Here is a 26,078-nt window from a genome sequence, read left to right on the forward strand (position 1 = left end):
TTTATTGCACACTGTTTTGAATATATAAATATCTCTATACATATACAGTATGTTGCTCTAAGTATGTACAAGTATATTACACAGTTTTCTAAGTATGTACAATAAATAACAATTTGTTTCTCTATGTATATACAAGTATATTACACAATGTAGACTATGTAAGGTTAAAACAACCTTATAGAAACAATATTTTTCAACTTTAATTCTGTAAAATATTATATACTTTAGTTGTTTTATGATAGTCATCTCGTATTGTGCTTTGTCCAAAATGTCCATGTTGCTAATTGACATATCAATAAATGAACAAACCATCTTATTTTTATAAGGGTGTGCAAGAGGACTGAAGTAACCAGCAGATTTACACATGAACGATTTTGATCACTCTTTAAACTTTTTTGTTATGCAGACAGTTCCACCTTTCCACTTTCAGTTACAATTTTTTGAAAAGTCCTGAACAAATCATTTAAATTTAATTAAATAAAAAATCTACCATTATTTAATATCTAACACATCAACTAACAACAAGTATAGGTTTTCCTGGTTTTTTGTTCTGTTGTGCAGTGATTTGGTCTGCTCTTTCTTTCTTCATTCTTTCTGTCTTCAGACTTTTTGATGTCAAATGTAACGGAGGCAAGATTTTATCTATTTTAGGAGAATTTGGGAATTTCAATAGTGTTGCTACTTTATCTAATAAAGTCCTGCAAGGAAAAAAACAAGAAATGATTACACTTTTATAGCATTAACAATGCAATAGATTTATTATTACTAATGACAATATAATAAGTTTTTCAACATTTTCAAGCTGCAGATCAAATATAAATTATTCTCTTTCACAGAAGCAGGTAGAATTTTGACACAAATTTACCATATACAATGAGTGTTGTTTATTTCAAACTATTTGGAAAACAGAAAGTGGCTACACAGCAGATGTAAAAATTGCCATCATCATAATAAAAAGAAGCAATCTAATTTTAAGCAATCATGCAATTTTAAGAATTCAATTAATAACTTATATAACAGTAGTCTTTAGTACTTGTAATAACACTTACTCTACTCTGAGTTTCTTCTCACTCAGGAATATTGCATTATCATCTATTTCTTTTGGAGGTATATTTTCTGGTGCCACCAACTGAAAAAAAATAAAACCGTCATTTAATAGATTTATAAACCTACTCCATATGTTGTTAAATTAATATCACTATCTCTTGAGTACTATTTGTAACACGGGTAGAAATGACAAAGTGGCATCAGCATGTAAATGGTATGTACACAAAATGTTCAAAAGAAGATTCTAAATGTCCACTACGGTTGATTCAAATTATCTTCAGTAAGCTAAATTTTCATTCTATTATCTACCAGTGTGTAACTCGTAAAAAATATTTTGTATAATATAACAACTTATATCAGTTTATCTTGCAATAAAAGTAGGTGTGGAGAAAACCCTCATCTTATCATACTTTTTGATTTTCGAATTCATGGGGCCAAAAAATGCTTAATCAGCAAGACATTCAAATATAGATTTTACATGTTTCCTTATATTTTACACATACTGTCTTATTGACAAACAGTGCTACAATGCAATACCTTATCAGTATCTAAATTTCCTTCTTTTATTGTAAATGGTTAATTGTAATCATCTAACTGCAAAACCCAACTATGTTTCAGTGGTAGTGTATGGTTTTCCTTCTGTATAAATCAACTGTTTTGCCAGCCATAGCTTATTACTGTGTTACTCATTTTCACTGAATACATCATCAGAAATGAACATAGTTTACATCTTACCTTAAGTTTGGTTCCCACATTAAATCTACAACTTCTCTGTTTGGCACTAAATGTAACAGCTATGTTCTCCTGTCCCATTACTCGCACAGCCATGTTTTTATTGAGAGCAAAACAGATAGGTTGGAATGGTGGGGCATGCACATGAGTTTCTTGGTCTTTCCAGGACCATTTCTTTTTCTTGGCACCTGTATCATCCAACTCTACACCTCCCATCTGGTCCAAGTATAATCTAATAATCAATGATTAAAAAGATGAACACCCCCTTCATTACACATACTTTTTATTTACATTTTCATCTTATTAAGTCAATGATCCAAGAAAGTCACATGTTCATGAAAATATCAAAATATAGTTTTAACAACTAAAGCAACGAAGAATAATCCAATGTTTTGTTTTTTTAATATTAAATAAATGATCTACATTGAAAGTTTCAGGAAGACATTTTCATCTATGCCATCATTACTTAGTCAAACCCATAAATTTACAAAGTTACATCAGAGTAATAAAGCATAGCACAATACATTTTAGCACACAAGTCATAACAAACAGAGTAAATTAAATTCAGGACAAATGCTTATGAGTGATGTGAATGTTGTTTTTCTTTGCCAGCTTGTTAACATAGCATACATTTTTCATGCAAAAAGACTTATTTCATAATCGGAACAACTTATTTGGTATACACTTTCATTGTAGAGTCATGACAGTGTAGATTGACTTTTACAAGTGGAAGGTTTAGTGTTGAAAACACAGTATAACTCCATACCAAGATTTATGAAAATGCCTGTTCAAAGACAGTAATATAACAGCCATTTTATTTTGTTCCGTATGATAATAACAATCTTCTGCATTTGTTCACCAGTGTTGCAAGTGAATTTCACTTTTGTCCCCAATACTCACCTTACTGTTCCATTTGTATGGTAACAACTGCCATATCCTGCAGGGTCAAAGGTCGATATTGTTTTAGGCATTGGCTGGTCATCATGTAAAACATAATGATACTGCCCTAATTTAACTGATGACACCAGAATAGCTAAATTCCCACTAGGATAACTAGTCAGTTGTTAAGGTTCAATATTTCACACAGTCTGTATACTGTGGATTCATTTATTTTCGTGGGCATCAATTTTCGTGGATTGCTGAAAACGTTCATATTCTTGGATATTTCATTTCGTGGTTTTGCCAATCTATGTATACAAAGCCTATTGAAAATATGTTATTCGTTGAACATTTGAATTCGTGGTTCACCTATATCCACGAAACCCACGAAAATTGGTATCCAACCAATAATAATGAATCCACAGTATATTATATTCATATTCATGTTATTTCAATGTTGAAACCCATCAATATTTCAGCATCATTCTAATAGATAGACTGTATAATGACTGATATGTGTATCATGTACTTATAATGTGTTTAATATCAAGTTAAATATCAAGTGTCTAAGACTCAAATGGCTGAACTTGAAAATATTAGAAGTATGACTAAGTTCCCAAATTTGGTCAAATGAATAAATTCCTAAATTAAACAATTTCATAGTTGAGCAGATGCAAAATTTCAACATATATGCAACCCTCCTGTGAAGTTTTGGGGATCTTAGTTGAAAACCACCCATTTGCTCATCCGTCCATCTGCATTCCCACCCACCTGACATCACCATACTATAAGCTGGGCCACGTTCAATATCGTAGCTGCTACGTAGTGCTAAGTAAATTTTGACTATTGAACGTGTAGCTAGACTAGCTGCTACATAGATATTGATACTCCACCCTGGTCTTACTTTGTCCCACCTGGCCGATGAATTTTTAAATACAGTCTCCTCAAACGAGACTGAACAGCACCAATTATTAATTAGCTGAAGCATTTTCTTGAAATATATATAATTATCTGTAGAGATTTAAAGGATACAAAACATTTCCTGTACCATCTGGAAACAACGTAACAAATTTCTGTTCATCTTCGTAAAACTTTTCTATCATTGGTCTTTCTCTCCACTAAAATATTAGCAAAAATAAGTTCATTTTGAATAACATTTCATTTATGGTATGATATTGATATGTCATTTTCATTACAATAGGATCCCTTACAAATATATGATATATACTGATGGCCACAACTATCTTGTCCTTTCAACTTAGTAGGTTATGATAAAGTTTTTTATATGGTAGTATAAATATATCTCTAAGCTTTATGTTGACAGTCAACAGGTAATGTTAAATTTGCAATTTTAAAGGAAAGGGATGATGCAAAAATAAATAAGTGTTTTAATATATATATAAGAAGATGTGGTATGCTTGCCTCTGAGACAACTCTCTACTAAAGACTAAATGACATAGAATCCATCAATTAGCTTCCTTCTAGTGAACACAAAAGGAATAACAGTTTGTCATATATTAGTTTTTCAGTTTTTGATAATTCCGTTTTTCAAGATACTCTTTTTTCAGCAGTCAACTTTATTGAATAATTGAAAAACAATGGAAAATATCCATTTTTGAGAACTTGGTATTAATAATATAAAGAAATGAGCAGTGGTTCTTCTAAATTATTTCACTATCAGATGTTATATACTACATAGTGAAAGTATGCTGACCTTTCCATCAGCAATCATGGCAGGATCTAATGGTTCTGGTGTGAACACATCATTGTCATCATCTGGCAGAACAGGACTTGGAGGTCTAATTGTCCATCCTTCATTTAAACACATCTGTGATGACAGTTGGTATTTTATAGTCTTGACTTGACGAGCGACTGCAAATATAATCAACAAAACATTATAACATTGATACTGTAATCAGGAGTTCTACCAATTTAAAGCATACTTTCAATTTTTCAATAGTTTGGCAACAAATTTTCTGAAGGTAAGCTAACTGAACAGACATATTTCAAAATTTTTCATTTTCCAAATTACCAAAAAGTCATTTAAAAACTCATTTGCAGGTGTCTCTGCTGATTCTTCTTATTCAATGTAATAAAATGGAAAGTATGCTATCACTCATTAACAAATAATGCAATCCTACAGTGTTAATATGTATAAACCATAACCAAATTGAACTAAATAAATATTTCCATTGATGGTATATTGAATGTTAACTGATAGTTCATGCAAAGATATACAATTTATTAATTTCAATTAACAGAAATAATTAACTTACTTATCATTAACAGAATCAAATTCTATTATATGAAAATTGTAGTGCTTAGTTATGTAAAAAAAATAATATAAAAAAATTGCTCTAATAAAGGAAGGGGAGGGAATCCACTATGTGTTAATGTTATCTACAAGGGAAGTTACTCACAAACAGCATGCAGGTTGGGTTTTAGCTCAAGGCAATGAATGGATTTTAACTACATCAATTTTCGTAAATTTGAACTATACACTTAAAATTTTAAAAACCAATTTTATTTTAGTAGTGGTGAATTAATAAACTGTGATCAAACATATGAGAGTGACATTATAAGATGTGTAATTAATTTGTCTAAATAAAGTATTTAAATGTGCACATTTGATCTTGAGACATGACATTTAAAATCCTATTCCAGATTAATTTGTATAATTCCTTTAATTATAATGTAACTTAGTATAAATCACATAATTTGCTGATTAAAGGTCAAGTTACTGGAAAAAATTCTATGATACCTTCCTTTCACCATATCTGAGTTGTACAGAGACCAACAATAGCTATATAAAACCATCTTATATCAATAAACAACTTTTATTCGACAAAAATACCCTAAGAAAATGATATAACAAGACATTTACCTTCATAATGGTCAGGTATGTCCACATCAGACAGTTGAGCTACTATATTGCTAACTGACCTAGACAAATTACTCTTTTCTCGAGAAGAAGTGTTACGACTTTCTAAAATGTTAACAAAGTGTCTCCAAACATACTTATATCTTATATCAAAATTTCCACAAAAAATAACAATGAACTGGATTTTGACTGATCTATCTTTAATGTATAACCATTTTAATGTAATCCTTAATTTTTATCTCATATTTCCAAATTTGTAATTAACTTAACTGAAATGTAAAAGGTTCCAAAACTAGAATTAAACTTGAATTATCTGACATCATAAAATCAGTCTATGAATTGATCCCATCACCATATACTCCTTTCAGATAAATGCAGATTTTACATCACATCACATGATATAGGAAATAAAGCAATAAGCTCTGGAAGTTATTTCTGGGGTATAACCCATATCCTTTTGCAAAATACATTGGTTCAAATATTACACCATTATCATCATTATGAAGCATTTCTGTTAAAGCAATATAGTTCTTTTGCTCATCTCTTTTCAGAGTTTGCTATACATACCACTTCTTAGGTCCATTTCAGACTAATGACTTGTAAGAATAGAAACTATGATACACCTTTTTTTTACAAAAAATGCGCAAATATTCTCAAAAAACGTGGACAGAAAAGAAAATAACTTTTAGCAGCAACAGTATAATTGATACTGCAATATCTAAAGGAACCTTTGAACATTGTGCCTCAAAAGTCTTCGATGTACTTTGACAGTTAATTGTTATTTATCATGTTTTTTAGGAGAGATTAATTACTAATAAATGAAATTAATGGGGAATTTATTAAACTTTACTGACTTGAGACAATGGTTTAATTAATATTAGAATTTAATTCATTTTTAACTTAACAGTTTAAAAGTTGTAACACTAATAGGACAGCTGTATAATTGTCGGTTTATTGATGTGAATGTTCTCCTCTAGGTGAATCAATAAAAAAATAATTTTAAAATCTTTAAAAAAATGTTTTCTATTGCTTGCATTAATGCATGAATTATCAAAAAAATGTATATAATATTGGTCGGCAGTATAGTAAGAAAAGGAATTGAAAAGATAAAATAAGAAAACAAATATGTGATACAGACAAGCATCTGTTAGATACATGAAAGCAAGATATTGGAGAAATCAGACATGAAATATGTATGGTCAATTTAAAGTTTATCTACAGTTAGTCAATGTATGAATTTTACTAACAAAAAAATATGCTATGTTGATAGAACACCAAAAAATTTCATCAATTTCAAATCAAAAATATTTTCCTGGATTTTTTTTTAAAGCACGTAGAAAAATATGCTAAATGCATCCGAACAGTGACCATAAAATTCAAAAACATATTCCATATCTAATATTATCTAATTTTAATCTATCCCATATACTAAAGCATAAGCTAACTAAGTTATAATATCTTATTTAAGGAACACTGAAGGTGTCGCTGGTAATCATGCAGTTTTCCCATGATTCCACCTACCAATCGGCTGTGGAGGAGCTACTCCTGGTCTACCTCGGGCAACAGATGCTGCTGCCCCCGCTAAAACAATGTACAGCATATATGTAAATTCAATCTCAGAAAAGCTTGAAAAGATAGAATGATTAGAAAGAAGAAAAAGACATGAAATGAGGGATAGAATGAGAAATCTGTGTGAGAAGTATGTCAGAGTTACAATTAGAAGTGGATCTTAAATTAGAAGTGGATCTTAAATTAGAAGTGGATCTTGTGATCAAAGATTCAATGTGAGATCTAATAGTTCTTTGTTTGGATAGATTAACAAACTTGTACATTCCTTTATAAGTCTTTAATACACTGTTTGAAAGTCAGTTTCAAAAGTTAACAAAGGCACTTAATAACATTAAAATGGGCAGATTTCCTGTGTCTAATTCAGAAGCTTATTTAAAGACTTTTTCTCCACAAATTTCTCAAAGAAGTAGTTATATGTAATGTAGTTATAGATGATCTATCATGAAGAAGTATGCATCATGAAGAAGTATGTATCATGTAGAAGAATGTATCATGTATCAGTCAGAAATCACGACTGGAAGGGTCTTCACCCTTACATTTTCAGCAGTCTGACAGCCTTATTTTTCTTCACTTCAACCCTTAATTTTCTTAGTTCTCATCTCCCAGTTTTACCTTACAATCCTGATGAAGTTAAGTTGAAAGTTCCTTACAGTTTGTTGTTACTATACATTAAAGAGGATTTGACTGGATGAACTTTTTTTTAAATTATTCATTCATAAGCATATTCTATTTTCAAGTGAGTATTCTTGCAGTTCACTTCAAATTTCCCAGTGGTGATTCTTATACTGATATGTGATGTACTATATGAAAATATTAACCAATTTCTTCAGTGTATTATAAATCTATAAATAATCAGTGGCAGAGAGACTGCATCATCCAATAAATTGTATGATGTTTACTGAATAATGGTTTAATGTCAGTATTATTATCTGATGAATGATGTTGAACAGAAATTAAAGTATAAAGCCATTTCATATTTCTAACATGCTAAAATATGAAAGAATTAATTAATATGCATCCCTAAATGACTATGAACCCAACACCTTTGCAAGAAACAGAAATTATAATAAATGCCAACAAACACACAACACATCATATTCAGGGTCCCCATATATCCTTGTTTGCATAAATACAAAAAAATCTTTAAAGGCATTCTTTGGACATTTGGCTACACACTAATTGAACAGTATGGGTTCAGACAAACCTTTTCATTCCGAAAAACTGTGAAAGTCTCATAGTCTTTAAAAGATTGATCAAAGTGCAATGACAACTTGTTGTCACTTTGAATTTTTATAAGCAAATGGAAAAACATATGTAGGTGTTGTGTTTCTATTGGCAGTCAGTTTATTTATAATTTATTATATTATCATTAGCTGCATCAGCATGCAATTGCACTATCTAACATTCTCATTTCACTCAAAAGGCAGTGTTGATATTTAAACAATAATCAAGGATTAACTATATTGAATTGAAATAGTTGCCACAATCCATTTTGACAGTGGCAAAAGAAATTTTACTGCCAACAAGCAGCAAATAACACCTCATGTACAGAAGAACAGTTCTTGATCTTAAAATTAATCAAAATATGAAAATAAGGTCAAGGCCATATATCATGTAGCATATTTCAGTCAGATATACTTTTCACAATTAAAAACATCCAATTGATGCAATGCCCTGATCACTGGAGTGTGATAAAGAGGTCAAGGTCATAAGACATCAAGAACCAATTCATTTAACAAAAGTTTTTTTTTTATAAACAAGTATAGCTATACTTATGAAGAGAAGTAATACAGAGACTTATCCTGACCACTGAATTGTAGAAATGAGGTCACGGCTGTATGATAGTTTGTCATACAAACATACACTCCTAGACAACAACTTAGCTCAAAGGCAAATAAAGGTCCATAAAATACATCATGAAAATGGAAGAATAAAAGACAGTGCATCATGATTATCTGTCACTAAACAAAATTTCTGTTACTTTTTACAGTCATTCTATTATCAACAAAATCTCTTTTCAATACTTAACTTCTTCAATGAGTGCAATAATTATATTCTAATTTATCTTATTACATATTTATTTATCCATTATATTTGTGCTAAATAAAAAAAAAAGTGTTATCAACACACAAACAAACACTTTTCAATGTGTAGCCTTTCCACACCTAGACTAACAGATTGATTAGACTCACAATTCATAAAGTTAGACTGTGTTGACATTCCAGATACTTCTTGTTGTCTACGGGCCATTTCTCTATCTTTCATCCTGAAAATCAATTGAATATTCAGTAACACAGTTATATCTTATCAAAAATCAAGATAACAAAATGAATTAATCATGAAAACTTTAAATTCAGATGTCAAAAAAGTATTTTAGGGGTTGGGTGGAATGAGGTTAATTTTCATTGTCTTGATCAATCTGCTCATCTATTCAAGCTTGCTGGTATATAACTATTCATTATTCAGTTTAAGAATTCAATTGGGTCTTTTTTGTTGAATTATTGCATATATAATATAAACATAACATGAAGACAGAGAACCATAAAATAATGGTTATAATAGGAGGTAATGCAGACCATGTAATGAATATGAATTTGGATGCTAAGATGTGTAGATAAATTGACATAGAAGACATCAACACTAACAAATGAGCACACTGAAGACAATTCAATAGTACTCATTAAAGAAGAAGATATTGTTAAATAGGAAAATGATGGGATAAATAATAATGAAAATAAAAAAGAAATACAATACATAAAATTAAACAAACAAATGTGATTCAGAAAAGAAATAGCATAAAAGACACAATTTCAAACTTGCACAGAAGATCAGCTTAACTGAATTTAACATTTAAGAACAAAGTTACAAGAAACAAATTTAAAAGCTTATCTTATGTGATGAGCACTGAAGATGATAATTATGAATAATTTCCTGTTTACCATGGCTGACCGTAGGCTCTTCCTCTGGAGGATGAAATAGAATAAAGCACATCATAGATCAAAACAAGCTTAAAGAAACAGAAAGTAGATAAAGAGAATAAAGAGATTAAAGATCAAGTTTTCAATAGATAGATTGTATAAGTATGATGCATCATAGAATATAAGATTGAATCTCAATAGAAACCTATATTTGGTCACTCTCACATCTATGAAAAAATATTAGAAAGAGCATCATTCTGTGGTAGTGTTGATATGTAAAACTCACTTTAGAATGCAGAATGATTTGAGAAGAAAAACATACCTGCCAACTGTTACTATTTGAGGGGAATCTCCCCCATGCTTCCTGCTTTTGAAGCTCTCAAAAAGAAATTTTGAAAGAGCATTTTTGTCAACAATTTCAAACAAAACAATAGTTTTGCAATAGTTATGGCTATTGGCTTTTTAAAGTATGAAAAAGCCAAAAAAACAACATTAAAATACATTTGAAGGTTCTTGAGGGTTTTATAGGACTACAAGAGCCCTCTTGCAAGAAAACCCCCATGGGCATTTTGAAAAGTTGGCAGGTATGGTTCAAAATAGTGAAGTAATACTTTAAAGACCATCTGTATACAGATTTAAGAAAGATGTACCAGCTTATGAAGTAAGAGGCTGATAGGAGACTGTATTACTAATATATAATCTATGCATTATTATGAAAATGGTGGGATTGAGTGCAGCAATGTATTATTAACTGACTGTGCAGCCAATTATAAACCTCTCCATCTTAGTCTAATCAGACTGAAAAAACAAGATACAAGTTTTTATGTGAGTTTTAAGACATATGGTCAAGATAAAGGAAGATATTTATGCATATGTAAACACACATCATTTTGTGACCAGAAAGAGTACCTACACCTTGTAAAGAGCAGTTAAGATTACAATAGGTATAAGACAAGTTCAAAGTTCAAAACAAAAAAATTAATGACAAGGAAAAGAGTAGATACAACATGTAAAGAGCAGTAAAGATTACTAGGAGATATTAGGCAAGGTTAACTTCTGTACTCATTTAGGCTGTTTAACAGAAAAGCTATATGGACTGGTGTATTCTCAGGACTCCTTACATGAAAATGTATATACATGCAGTACCATTTTTGTAACAAGTTTTTAAAAGAAGAAAATAGATAATCTATATATATATGATTATAAATTATCTCCTTTGCATACCTTTTCTCTGCTCGTTCTTGGGCTGCTTTTTTTGCTTTCTTGTCAGAAAATGGACCATGTGATTTGATATTGATCATCTTTGATTTCTTCTTCTGTTCTTCTGCCATTGAAAATGCAGTTGTTGTTGCAAAATCAAAGAATTCCCTATACCGGTCACAACAGAAAAGTTGATCCGGTGGGAAATTTAACTGCTGTTCTAAGGTTGGGAAAGGTTGTATATCATGTCCACAAAATTCACATATACCACCAAATATTCCATATTGTAATCCACGGTCATCTTTAGGGAAATCGTCATCAACCTCATCCTCAATCAAACGAGCATCTGGATCTTCCACATCAAATTCTTTCTTTTCTGATTCTCTATTATACTAAAGTGTAAAATAAACATAAATGAGAATTAAGAAAATGATATTTCTTGTTACATAGCAAACTAGTTAAATGTTTCTAATAGATCTTCTTAATTGATATCTTCAAAAAAATATACATATCTAAATAGAATCTTTTAAGAACTTTAAAATCTTCTTTAAGAAAGAAATTTCTCTGGATAAACAACTACATTTTTAAGTAATACTTTAAGGCAATACAGACATTAAAAGTTAATTGAAGGTTTATATATTAATTTTCATGACCTGCATACTATTGTATTCATTACATTGGTTGCAATGAAAACAGCGTTTTCTCAAAATAAAATAAAAAGAGCTGATAATTACACATGAGAAACTAATCTCATCATTTCACCCCACCCCCCCCCCCCCCCCCCTCTGACCCCATAAAATAAATGGGTGTTGCCAAGCCATAATTAATGAATTTCCATAAGAACAAATTGAGAATACAAAGAACAAAACAAATAGAGAATGATAAGAAAAAGATAAAGCTCCTTGTATATTCTCCCTTACACCAAATATACATAATAAACAAGAATGTGTCCAAAGTACATGGATGCCCCACTTGCACTATCATTTTCCATGTTCAATGGACCGTTAAAATGGGTAAAATATATAATTAGGCATTAAAATTAGAAAGATCATATCATTTGGAACATGTGTACTAAGTTTCAAGTTGATTGGACTTCAATTTCATCAAAAACTACCTTGACCAAAAATTTTAACCTGAAACTCGCTCTTTCATTTTCTATGTTCAGTGGACCATGAAAATAGTGTCAAAAGTTTAATTTGGCTTAAAAATTAGAAAGATCATATCATAAGGAACATGTGTACTAAGTTTCAAATTGATTGGACTTCAGCTTCATCAAAAACTACCCTGACCAAAAACTTTAACATGAAGCGGGACAGATGGACGGACGAACACAGACCAGAAGACATAATGCCCCTCTACTATCGTAGTTGGGGCATAAAAATAGTTTTTATAAGGGGTAAGTCAACCCTTGAAATAAGGTCAAGGACAAGGGCACACATGTTAAATGAAAATGTCAGAATTTATGTATATGGCATCTGTACACAAGATATGGGTTATCCAGCTCTTCTACCTTCTGAAATATCGACCTGTATACAAAAAAGCTGCCTGATAAGCATCCATATAGCTTGTATTCTGTAACATGCTTTTCAATGTGAAATAAAAGGTTTCAATGCAATGTTAATAATAGCTATCACAACATTCAATAAAACTAAATCTCTAACAATGGTTAAAGTAACTTTGAAATCTTCATTGCAAACCTTAAATAAGGAAAGTTTTACCTATATTTAGCATGCTTGTCCTATTAAAAAGCATTTAGTTTACATGTGATGTTTCATTTGTGATGAATTAATTTCACAGGAAAACAATGTATTTCAATTACAATGATTTGTTTTTTGGACTGAATCAAAATTTTAATTCCAAAGCTTTATGGTCGTGACAACCAAATATTCAACTTATTAAAAATCTAAGTATTTCACTCTGGAACAAATAATACACCTTTTTTTTCACTTAAAGCTTAAATTAGCAACAAAATATCTCAAGAAATTAAGGGAATTTCCTTTTAAAATTTACATATATAAATATATATGTGTATGTGCTGTCAAAAAAAAAATCATATTAGTATATATTAATGTGACAATTATATAACTTTGTATGCTGCAAGTGAATTTAATATGTTAACTTTCTTGCAAAACAGATTAAGCATAAATCAAAATGAGCTGTTCCAAGGGAAAAGGAACAAAATACAAATTAACATTTTTCACTTTTATCAATGTAAGATGTCATTAGCTATTCATATAAAATTGAGAATGGAAATGGGGAATGTGTCAGAGACAACAACCCGACCAAATAAAAAAACAACAGCAGAAGGTTACCAACAGGTCTTCAATGTAGCAATAAATTCCCGCACCAGGAGGCGTCCTTCAGCTGGCCCCTAAACAAATATATACTAGTTCAGTGATAATGAACGCCATTCTAATTTCCAAATTGTACACAAGAAACTAAAATTAAAATAATACAAGACTAACAAAGGCCAGAGGCTCCTGACTTGGGACAGGCGCAAAAATGTGGCGGGGTTAAACATGTTTGTGAGATCTCAACCCTCCCCCTATACCTCTAACCAATGTAGAAAGTAAACGCATAACAATACGCACATAAAAATTCAGTTCAAGAGAAGTCCGAGTCTGATGTCAGAAGATGTAACCAAAGAAAATAAACAAAATGACAATAATATATAAATAACAACTAGCAGTTAACTGACATGCCAGCTCCAGACTTCAATTAAACTGACTAAAAGATTATGATTTCATTATATGAACATCAGACACAATCCTTCCCGTTAGGGGTTTAGTATCATACCATCATAACATATATGAGAAGAACATAACCGGTGTCATGCCAACAACTGTTTTTAGAATAAATGTGTTTAGTTCCGACGCAAAGACCTTATCAGTGACTCAATATTAACGCCAAAATATGCAATCTTTAATGATTTGACAACAGTATTGTTATTATATCCCTTCTTAATAAGTCTATTCAAAGGTTTTGTAAATTTCTGAGGTGAATACTGACACCTTTGTGCTTCATAAAGAATATTTCCATAAACAATTGGATGTGAAATACCTGAACGTATAAGAAGTCTGCATGTAAGTATATTGATATGTATATATCAATATACTTTTTGTGTAATCTCCCTGGTAAAATTTACAAATCGCAGCAGAAAAAAATGGACATTATCAATTAATAAATTTCCTGCTTTCATTGTTCACATTGTTAGCCTGGAGGGGGTCTAATTTTGTGATATTTTTTTCAGGATTTTTTCCGCTTATCACTGTAAAAAATGTTTCTTAATACTTTTTTTTTTTTTAAATATTCTATGAAACCAAAACAAGGATGGGAGAAACCAATATTTTCAATGGTTCAATTACCATCTAGGTGTCATTGGACCTTACATCAACTCAAAACTTACAAATAACTTTCTTCCTATTGTGACAGAACATTTTCAAATATAAAGTATCTAATGAAATGGAAAATGGCTTCTCTGGAAAAATATTATTTGCTGAAAAGCTTTGATGAACTTTCATTATTGGCCTCAAAAAGTTATATTATTTACAGTACCTTTCCACATGGGACAGCTCGTATGTACATATAACTCAATCTAACAATCAATAAAAAAACAATGTTTAACCATTCAAACAAAATATTCTGATTAAAATGCCTCTATCAAGATCTCTCAAAATTCTTACTTTTAGAATATTGTACATTTAGTTTTTTTCCCACTTTGTACTGTACATCTAAAATAAGCAAATTAAGTATAAAAAAAACATGTTATTGATCAATTCATTGAAATATAAGAAACTTTGTAATTTTCAAAAATGTTCATTCTAACTGTTTGATATTTATAAAGACATGGACATCTACATGTCATACTATTTTTTTATTTTGCTAACCAAATCAAGAAATTTCCTATTATCTTTAGTTAATGTCTTTGCACCATGATTAAAAAACAGAAGATTCGTTTTGAATGGTATAAAATGTAAAGAGAAATATGACAATTTAGCACACACATTAGCTTCTACCACCACAAATTAGTAAGCAAAACTAACACTAGATCTGCCTTCACCAATGTATACTACCTGTAAGATATTAGGAGGCCCAATACTTGGCATATAATTATAATCCTCCTCCTCGTGATGCCTCCTATAGCTGTCCTCATCAGAACTCTTTAGAAAAAGTCACATGACAATAACTAGATATTCATACTTTTGACATTTAAAATTAAAATATGATGCCCTACCATCATGTATCATGTATACATATAGCAAATATGTGTTTCAGCTGCTTGAATTTGATAGTTTTGGAATTCAAGGTTTAATATTTAATGAATATATCAACTTAAATGCTGTAAATTCAGAAATAATTGTGTATACATAATGATGATATTATTGTAAATTTGTTCAGCAAAGTACAAACATGTGAGAATTATAAATGTAATTTAAGTTTGTATATAAATAAATTATATATAAACTTTTTAAGCCAGCCTAGGTGAACCAATTGGCTAATAATAAAAAAATTACTATTTTAATTCATTTTTCTTTTTTACCATTTCTCTGAGAAAGATGTGTGTCGTAACAAAATTATCATTTCAGTACTGTACTATTTAAAATTTACTTTTTAGTAATGAATTTCCTGCTGTTCAATATTACCAGAACTAATATGGTCACAATAAATGCACAGATATATCAACATTTAAAAACTTAATCAAATATGTACTGTACAATCATGTGACATCTTTTAAAACTTACAGAGTCTACAATCATGTGACATCTTTTAAAACTTACAGAGTCTACAATCATGTGACATCTTAACTTACAGTCTACAATCATGTGACATCTTGACTTACAGTCTACAATCATGTGACATGTTAACTTACAGAGTCTGAATCACTATCACTAAGGTCTAACTGTGGTATCCCATACTCCTCAGGGGTAGGAGGACTTGGTTTTATCACATCCTCTTCTTCTGGTTTACCTACAGTTCAAATTAAAAAAAGAAAACCCTTATAAAAACAAAACTTGTATTTAATAAATTGAATCAAAGTGCTTGAAGGCACAAAAGGGTAAAGATTGCTTCATTTATTTGTGGGAAGTAATATAGGGTTATTGCATGGATATTGGGGAATATTGTCCTAAGTAGAATTTTATATTGGACGAGCTTGCGAGTGCAATATATGTTCTGCGAGGGACAATATTCCCCAATATTCATGCAATAACCCTTTTATTGTATAGCAATATAATATTTAAAAGAAAAAAATGGTTTAAACTAAGATTTTGTTGTTGATGACGTCATTAATCTACAGCATTTAGAAATAGGCCCCTCCCCCCCCTTAACCCTTAAACTGACAGTATAATGTGTTGGAATCTAGACCGGATTCAGAACAGATGCAGAATAGCATCTGACCTACTCTGCTCGGAATGCAGTCTAGAAACCAGTGAATCCAGTTGGGTACTAGTAAAACAAACACATGTTTGGGAAAAGAACAACAGTTTAATGCTTAGTTTTTCATATTAATAAAACCACAAACAACAGTACAGTTTTCAAACAATACACAAATTAATTAATGAACAATCTGTGGTATTCCATATAAAAGCTAACATATTATATAAAACTGTGTGTTCTTGTAAGTCAAACTACTCTAAACATATTTATATACACAAAATAAATTGACAAAATAATAATAAACCAATATTATGCCTTTTAAAGGGTGGGTGAGGATGGGATTTAAAAATTTCTAACTGCAAAATTGTATGCTTCTGCTTCATGCAACTGAATTAGCTTGAATGCCTATAAAGACGCGCAATTGTTAGAACAAAGACCCAACATTAATTAATGAACTATCTGATTGGACATTTTTGAAATGAGCGCTCTATTTTGATTGGTTCTCTAACTAAACAATTAGGGAACCAGATTTCAACCGCAGCAACTAAGAAACCCCATCTTCTCATTGGTCTAAAAGTTTGCATTAACATACAAAGCTAGGGGTACACTCATTTCCATAAATGACCGTATCCTGATATAAAGTAACTTAATATGTTGTAGATAAACGGCAATGCAATCTCAAGGATGAATTACATTTCACTATACTGTGTATTAATACTCAATTTTTATTTAACAAAAATACCACATGAATTTTGAAGATTTATTGCACTAGTGCAATATACTAGTGCAATATTATAATTTATTGCACGCTAACTTTTGGTTACCTTCTGTGGGAAATATTATATTGCTATACAATACAATTATTGCATTGTTAATGAAGCATTGACAATTCTGGACAATGGGAGATATCTCCAATTTTATAAAGATGACTTTAACAATGACATCATTTATATACCTTGCAAAAGTTATGCAATTTTCCTCACATGTGTAGCATTGTTTTGTGACTTGAGTATCTGAGCATATATATATATTACATTGATAAATTTCTGGAAATGTCATGGATAAGATATATAGAATGTTATGATCAATGCACTATATTTTGTGTATCAAAAAGGTAGTGATAAGCCTTAGAAGATGTAGATATGAAGTCAATAACATAGGGTTATGATTGCATTTCATGCAATCTTTACCCCAAAAAGCACCAATTTAAGTCTATGTCATGAAATTTTCATAATTTATCAAATTTCTTTAAGATATTCCAAAACATTTTTTAATAATCTTTTAAGTGGTTGCCTTTTCACATTTAAATGTGGTTTTTTTTCATCTTGGGATAAAAGGTTGAAGCCATACAGTAACTGAAGATAGTTGATAACTAATATGCTATTTAGTTGCCTCATTGGAAATATAACAAATCTTTTTATTTTCATTAATTCAACTTTATATAATTTGAATTTTTTAGCGATCATAAAAAAAGATAAGAAAAGAACATATGCTGAAATGTCTTGCTTTCTTGCTTGTCATGATTGAATTTTATGTTAAAAATCATTGTGAGTTTCTTGCAGCTATGTATACAACATAAACTTAACAAAATCAAGGATCCATAAGAAGTAGGTTAATTTCAGATGAACCCTGACAGAAGGACAGATTATATAACCTTATAATCATTCCAAATGAATTCTTTCTTTTCAAAACTATTAACTGTAACAGTGCAACATTACCTGTTGGAGACCAAGGACTATCCCGACCATCCTCATGCTGTGACTGTGTACCTGAAACCAGAAGTGCAACCATCTACCATCCATCTAAATGTGATCAAACAAGTTTACCCTTTATCTCATAAGTTAGTCTTGGACCCTGATACCATAACCTGCCCTTAGAGCCAGATGGTAATCAAAGTCAAGTCTTATTGGCTATTGTAGTGCTGGTCAGATCAAAATACAGATCCAGTACTCACAAGGATCTGACAACACTCTTCTACTTTCTATTTTGCTACATGTATATCAGCCAATGAAATCTTTGCCTCCAAATTTCTGAAGATGTTAATTATAATGACAAAACCAGAGGATTCTGAAAGGTCTTTAAAACAGAAAGTAGAAGGAGCATTGTCAGATCCTTGTCACTAAAATCCGGACACAGGAACTTTATTTCGATCAGATTATGGCTGATAAGGTCTGAATTCACATATAAAGATTATTTTTGGGATATGCATTCAAGCTTCATCAGGGATAAAATAAAAGTAAAACACCTGAAAAGCCTTCATTTTTTATCTTCTCATTTATAGCAACAGCTTTCCATCATATTCCTTTTGCCAAAAAAATGTTTTTTGCAAAGATAGTGTCTTAATTGGAATACTTTTTGGGTAAGGATGTCAGCAAAAACAGTCAGTAAACGTCAATTTTTTATTCTTGTTTTCAAAATTCCAATAGGGAACATACTTTATATAATTGTTTAAATAAACCAATTTTTCAAGACGTTTCGGCCAATGGCCTTCTAAATTTTTGAGTCATTCAAAGTATATATTTGTTCAATATTAAATATAACACCTGAAGAGTAACAGAAGAATATAATGGTGATCAAATTTACATGTAGGTGGGAAAAAAACATTTTACATGGACATTCTTTATGCATAAAGTAAACAAGTGAAGATATTATTCCAGCTTCAAAACTAACACTGATCTGTTGATTATGACACATATGAAGAGTATATATTTTTCTCTAATTCTTCGTCGTCAATTTATCCTTTAATGTGTGGTTCTCAGTTCTTCAATGGTTAAAATTTGATTATGATGTAGAATTTTCTTGTTTTCTTATGAATTTCCTATTGTGATGGCAAAAAAAAAGTGAACATGCCTGATGATGTCGCATATAGAAAGAACACATCTTTTTGCAGATCAGTTGCAAAGAAGGAATAAGCTTGCCTGCGTATTGTTTGAAAATCATTAGAGAAACAGATTCCACCACCAAATCTCATGTGATACGATATTTATCCACTCTCGACTGTTAATTTTTAAATATTTAAAATTTAACTGTCTCAAGGGGATACATGTATCACACTCCATGTAGTGGTAGAATCTCTATTTCTCCAAAGAGAGCAACTGTTTTATACATATGACAGATGAAAAGTTGTATAATTTTTATTTTACCATTTGCTAAAAATTTTGTTAAAAAAAATTAAGCTTTAATTATTTTTTTAAATTAAATAATTAATGTATAAATATAAATCATGCAGTTAGGCACTCAAAAAACTCATGCATTTAAATAAACAAATTATAAATTTTGTACAAATGTTATTTCATATGAATATTTTATATTCAGAACAAAAAAAAAACTTGTTTCAAGAAACTTAAGAAAAGGAACAGGCTTTGAATTTTGAACATTTTGATCCTTGTTTTTCTTTCTTTTTTCAAAATTGATACCCTATTTTTATCACACAAACAACATAAATACACTTTCTGTGATGTCTGCATGGTCTTTTTTGTTATATTGTATTGTTTTGTTATATTTCAACAAAAATGAAAAACAAATTTTATGGACAGTTGTTTTTTCTCAATTTTTAGAGATCCTTTAAAACAGACCTCGCCAAAAATTGTTTTATCAAAAAAAAAAGTCTGCCAAAAATTTTATTTAAAAAAGAATGATGTTCTTACTTATTTAACTGTGATATAAATTAATACCAAATTGAATAATTATTTTCATATTAGTGTAATATATATCTTGTTTCTTAGATGGAAACATTTAAAATGTTTTCATGCTGGTCTCTTACCCAGGGAGGACATGAATGTCTATAAAAATCAAAAAGTTCTTGAAATATGATACAAACACAGATTTTTTGTTTTTGATCAAATTATGAAATTTAACTTTTTGTTAAAAGAGCAATCAAATGCATACACTTTTTCTACTTAATATAACATAATGAAGTTTTAGTTTTCAGAAATTAAAAATGTAAAAGTAAAAATGTTATCAAACAAACGTTTACTTAAAAGTGCAAACAAGTAAATCAACATTTTTTAATAAAACACACAAAATAACTAGTTTTAAAGTTATTTTTAAAAAACAAAATTTTGGCACATTAAATTCTGATGAAACCTTTAGAGCCTCGACTAGATATTGAAGATCTCAAGGAGAATTTTTCTGTAATGTAAAAAAGTTATTACTGTAAAAAAGGATAATAATCTTGTCAATTGATGCAAGCAAGGAATTTTTAATATCAATAAAAAGTAAACACCAACAAGATGAGGAATTCTTTTTAAAATCTTTTATTTTTTCTTAATTGAGCTCTGACTGTTGTAATCTTGCGTACACAAATCTACTGGTACTTTTAACTTTTACATGAAATATACAAATTTTCTCAACATAATTCCTAATAAAAAAAGAATAATTTTGTTGCAGAATCCAAGTTGTTTACTATAGCAGTCATTTTATATTGTGTTAAGAATATTTCAAAAACCATTGCCCATTTTCATAATACATGTATCATTAAATCTTAATAGTTTGCATTGACTTTTGTTCCCACTACACACAATTATCTCCCATTACCACATTGACATCATTTGGCTTAAAGTCACTTACTTGATCTGCCTGTTAAAATTTTAGCTTCTTCTCCATGATCTTGATACCAATCCCAGTCAGTTTGAGTATTCAGAGTAATAAAGGTGATTTTTCTTCCATCATATGTAACTTTTTCCATTGTCTCTTTACTTGCCATAGATTTGCTATAAAGAGGTCAATGCCTTCATCACCATTTGCAACAAATATCTACTTATCTGATATGAATTACAAATTTATTGTATTTTGTTAATTTTCCCTTGATCTTACCGACTGATAAAGTCCTTACACAGCACAGTAGTGATAAGAAAAATAATCACAAGAAACTAAGTGGGCATGTGCTGTTTTCAATTAAATTAAAAATGTTGTCATAGGTAAATTAGTGATAAGCAGGTAGTCATTGGTCATCTCAACTCAATTGATTTTATCACTTTCGCCATACTGGCTCTAGCAAAAAATAAATCTTTTTGAGATGACCAATAATAATCTATAAATATCATACTTTTGTTTATTTAAAAAGAAACTTGTATCTAACTGTTCATGTCAAGATCAATACCAAATTAAGGAAATCTAAATCTAGTGCAACTAAAGTTTTTTTCCATATTGAAACATTTAGTTGAATAAATTAACAATTAAGATATATAGCAATGGTATTTTTCGTAAAAAAACCTCATTTGAAACTTGTACAATACAAAAAGAACATTACAAATAGTACATTACAAATAGTACATTACAAGTAGTACATTACAAATGTACTATTTGATATACTTACTCTCCTGAGAATGTTACAGATCTTCTCGAGGAACGTTCATCATCAGAATCTCTATCAACTGATATCTCACGTTTAAAACCTCGAACTATGGATGGTCTAGCACTTCCTGTCCCTGGTTTGTCTAAAGATGCTGATGATACTAAAGAAAAAAAGAAAATTTATCAAAAAATGTTTTTACCAAGATGGTTTCTAAATCAGCAATTCTCAATCATGTCAAAACTTCTCTTGTGATTTATGTTTATATGAACAATACGAATGCTTATAAACAAATAATTGTTTTATTTTATTCTGGGCCTTTTTTTATCAAATATTTACTTACATAACCATATAGATAAGATACAACTGCTTCTAAAGTGGTTGAATTGTATTAAAAAGTGTCTTTTGAATTAATATGACAATCAGATTCCTTTTTTTTTTTAAAACTCATCATCTCTTCTAAAATAAAATAAATCTGACAGAATGTGTTTAGCTTCAAGCTAGAATTCCTTCTTAATTCATAAAGGAATGAGTATATATACATGTAATTGTGGGCTCTTAGTAGAATACCTTATTGTTTCAAATATAAGAACTGATGGGCAAAAAAACATGTTTAAAGCCTAAACTTTAAAGTACATTGTAAACTATTTGAGACATTTTACATTTAATCCAAATAACACTTAATTTCATTTACATTACAGTATTTAATTCATACTCCATGTCTTATACATACAGTACATGTATCTATTGAACAGAAAAATTGCTATATCAAAAACGACACATTTAAGAAATTAAAACTTGTATCAACTTTATCAACATTGTTCATTTAAAAAAAGGTAATTTTGTAAATATATGTACCTTAAAATCTTAACATATTCATATTCTATATTTGGAAAAAAATCACAAATTATTTTCTTGCACATATGTACTTACAAAGGTAAACATATGGAGGATGTTGAATGCCTATAGTTCTGTCTTTCAAAACCATTGCAAACCTTTCCTAATCCATGTCTTCTCTTCAATGAATTTTATTTCACATGTTGTCAAGTTAATATTGACTAGTCATAATGTTCATTGTTTTTCATTGGCAGTCAGAACAATTGCCACAATCTGATTGGTTGATTCGCTGATTGTACTCTGCAACTGTATTTTTCATTGAAGAAATAAAGGAATGAATCTGATTGGTTGAAATAACAATTACTTTGTTCTGATTGGTCAAATATGTTTATAGTAGTTATGGTCAGTTATACTATCTTACCTCTTGAAATATTTGATTTTGTTGATCTTGTGTCATCATCTCCCTTTCCTATGTCATCATCACTAAGGATTGAATCAGTCTCTGAATCAGATTCTTCTTTGGGTTGATGGTCACCTTTTGCACCAATTGGTGGCAACGGATTAGATGTTGGAAACTTGACAGAGTTCCTGGAGCCAGCCCTTGAACTGTTTGGTCGAGAATTTGGTGCATTTCCTGTCACTACAGGTTCTGCTGGTGGATCCATTTTGCCACCTATTTATTTGCCAATTTCTGTCAATTATTTCAGTCAAATTCTATAAGAAAATATGTAAGTAATTAAAGAGACATAAATTGGTTGTATAATAATATAACTATAAGGATTGATAAATTATGTCCCTTGAAATGTTTTAAACATCTGCTAACTTAAATCATCCCTATGTCTATGATGTCAAAATGTCAAGTTTTATGATAGTTTTAATTATTTCATGATGTAAACTTTTTTTTCCAACGATACAAAATATGGGGAGACAAGGAAAACCTTAGTGAACTATTCCAAAACAATTAGCTTCAATCTTGTAAGTGTTAAGCACTTCAATATTGTAAGTGTTATGCGGTTTCACATGGTACTGTACATATTAAATGGTCGACAGGTAAACTTTTGGTACATGTACTATATGCCACATAACACCTTGATTAATATATATAGTGTCATTAAAACTTTGTTCTATTTTAGGGATTTTTTGTAAATTGAGACCGAGTAAACAAAAAAGATATTACCTATTTCTAAAAAAATACTTGCTGATTGATAGCAATTAAAACTTGTAATATAGACTTGTCAACATCCAACAACATCCCTGAGCTCACTTGCATGAATGTTATTGACGTAATATATGGTTGTCTGTATTGTAATTTAAACGTGAACGTGTACCTGTATCATTCTACAATATTTTAGATTTATATTGCATGCCAACGGTAGGATATGTTATTTTTAAAATAAATATGTTGTGTAATCTAATCTATATGCATAGATACCATACATTAAAATTGTTAATTATTATTTACAGCTGTTACATTGTCATTTTAATAGAAATCATTTTGGTAGATTTTTTTTGCATACCCTCCATTATAGTTTACATCGATGGTTATAGCGACGGTCATGTGATCAAACAATAGTTTTGATTGGTGAATTGTTGTCGTAAAATATAAATAGAAACATCTTTTTCATATATATTACGTAATTTTAAAAGATAAATATTCTTCACTCTAGTTTTACACTTATTATTTATTTTAAAATACACAATTTTCACGAAATCAAATAGATTACGACATTGTAAAGGTTTGACTCACTTACACTATTCCGGAGTACTCCTGATCCGCTCTATTAGGGTCCGAACCATTCAGATAACATCGAAGATCATCGAATGGGACAAGCTGTTTGCATGTGTGGAAAATAAGATTTTCAGAACATTTTCAGTGTAATAAAGTTTATCAAAGATTGTAAATTCTTTAGTCCGTTAACTTTATAAAAATGACCTTCAATTGTTCACGGGGGGAGATAAACATTTATGGGTTAACATTGTAAAAGACTGGTTAAAAAATTAGTTTAAAATATCACATAAATACTATCCAACAAAGATTCTTTGACCAGGCTTATTAAATTATGAATTGTTCTATCAATAAATATGAAAAATTAAAATTTCTTTTGTTATACTAAAAGAATTAGAAAAAGACCCCCATATATTGAAATATGTAAACTCAAAAGTTTTCAGTAAATTTAAACTAAGTTCCCATTCCCTAGCAATTGAAAGAGAGCGTTATACCAACATTGAAAGAAGTAAACGCATTTGCTTATAAATCCTGTAACAGACACGACATTGAGGATGAATACCATTTCTTCTCAATCTATCCATGCTATACATCTTTGAATAAAAATCTTAATTTCAATTTTATTAAATTGCAGTCCGCTATAACACCTAAGCATTTGACTGCACTTTTAAATAGAAGTCTACCAGTCATTATAATAATCACAATAAAGTATATTAATGATTGTTTTATTGAGAACATCTGTATAACTTGTATTTCTTTTAATATGCAACCTAATTTTTGTTTGTGTTCTTTTTAATTGTTCATGAACATTAAGAATGTGTTAACTGTTGATATTTATAGTCTTTTTGTTTTCTTCTCTGCGAATACCACTGTCACTATAATATAATTGTAACTCAATTTAACTATTGTCAGTTTATTGTCTTATTTTCGAATGCCATAACCATTTAATGCAAATGTGTTTGTGCTACTAGATATTGTCTATTGTCTATTTCTGAGTAAGACTTGCAAAAGAGGGACGAAAGATACCAAAGTCAAACTCATAAATCTGAAACAAACTGACAATGCCATAGCTAAAAATGAAAAAGACAAACAGACAAATAATAGTACACATGACACAACATAGAAAACTAAAGAATAAACAACACGAACCCCACCAAAAACTAGGGGTGATCTCAGGTGCTCCGGAAGGGTAAGCAGATCCTGCTCCACATGTGGCACCTGTCGTGTTGCTTATGTGATAACAAATCAGGTAAATAGTCTAATTCGGTAGGTCACATTCATGAAAGGGAAGGGGATTGTAGTTACAAAGTAAGGAACATATCCGATATCATTTGTGAAACAGTTATTCCATAACGGTCAACCAACTCGTGATGGCGTCCGTAAAATTTACCAAGGGATGATTTTAACTTCACCATTTGGAACTCTCGGTTTAATAGCTTCCTTGTGAGTAGCAACCCTCTATCAAGAAAATCATGGTAGGAAATGCAAGCACGGGAATATCGTTTCAATTGGGAAATATATACCTCGTATGCAGGTGCTGCTGGAATGTTGCTACTTAAAAATGGAAAGTTCACAATTGGAAAGCTGAAATCATCTCTTTTGTCGTAAAGTTTTGATTTC

At 30.2% G+C, this 26,078-nt stretch overlaps 1 protein-coding gene across 10 annotated transcripts; it reads right to left on the reverse strand.

Moving 5' to 3' along the window:
* Positions 1-24,331, reverse strand: LOC134712550 (glutamate-rich protein 6-like). Of its 10 annotated transcripts, none has more exons than XM_063574222.1 (18): positions 24,250-24,331; positions 23,154-23,446; positions 21,920-22,058; positions 21,172-21,314; positions 20,689-20,733; positions 18,321-18,371; positions 16,097-16,194; positions 15,300-15,386; positions 11,251-11,618; positions 10,048-10,071; positions 9,301-9,374; positions 7,061-7,120; positions 4,373-4,530; positions 3,691-3,776; positions 2,680-2,832; positions 1,783-2,011; positions 1,050-1,129; positions 1-698 (listed from the first exon to the last, which is right to left on the reverse strand). In XM_063574222.1, the coding sequence occupies exons 2-18, from the start codon at positions 23,395-23,397 to the stop codon at positions 512-514; spliced, it is 2,226 nt and encodes a 741-aa protein (XP_063430292.1). In that variant the 5' UTR covers positions 23,398-23,446; positions 24,250-24,331; the 3' UTR covers positions 1-511. The 10 variants fall into 10 exon arrangements, with proteins under 10 accessions (XP_063430292.1, XP_063430293.1, XP_063430296.1 ...); XM_063574223.1 differs by having other exon boundaries at positions 24,195-24,286; XM_063574226.1 differs by lacking the exon at positions 20,689-20,733.
* Between the last annotated feature and the right edge of the window lie 1,747 nt (positions 24,332-26,078).

The sequence above is a fragment of the Mytilus trossulus genome, chromosome 3 (assembly GCF_036588685.1).
Source record: "Mytilus trossulus isolate FHL-02 chromosome 3, PNRI_Mtr1.1.1.hap1, whole genome shotgun sequence".
NCBI lineage: Eukaryota > Metazoa > Mollusca > Bivalvia > Mytilida > Mytilidae > Mytilus > Mytilus trossulus.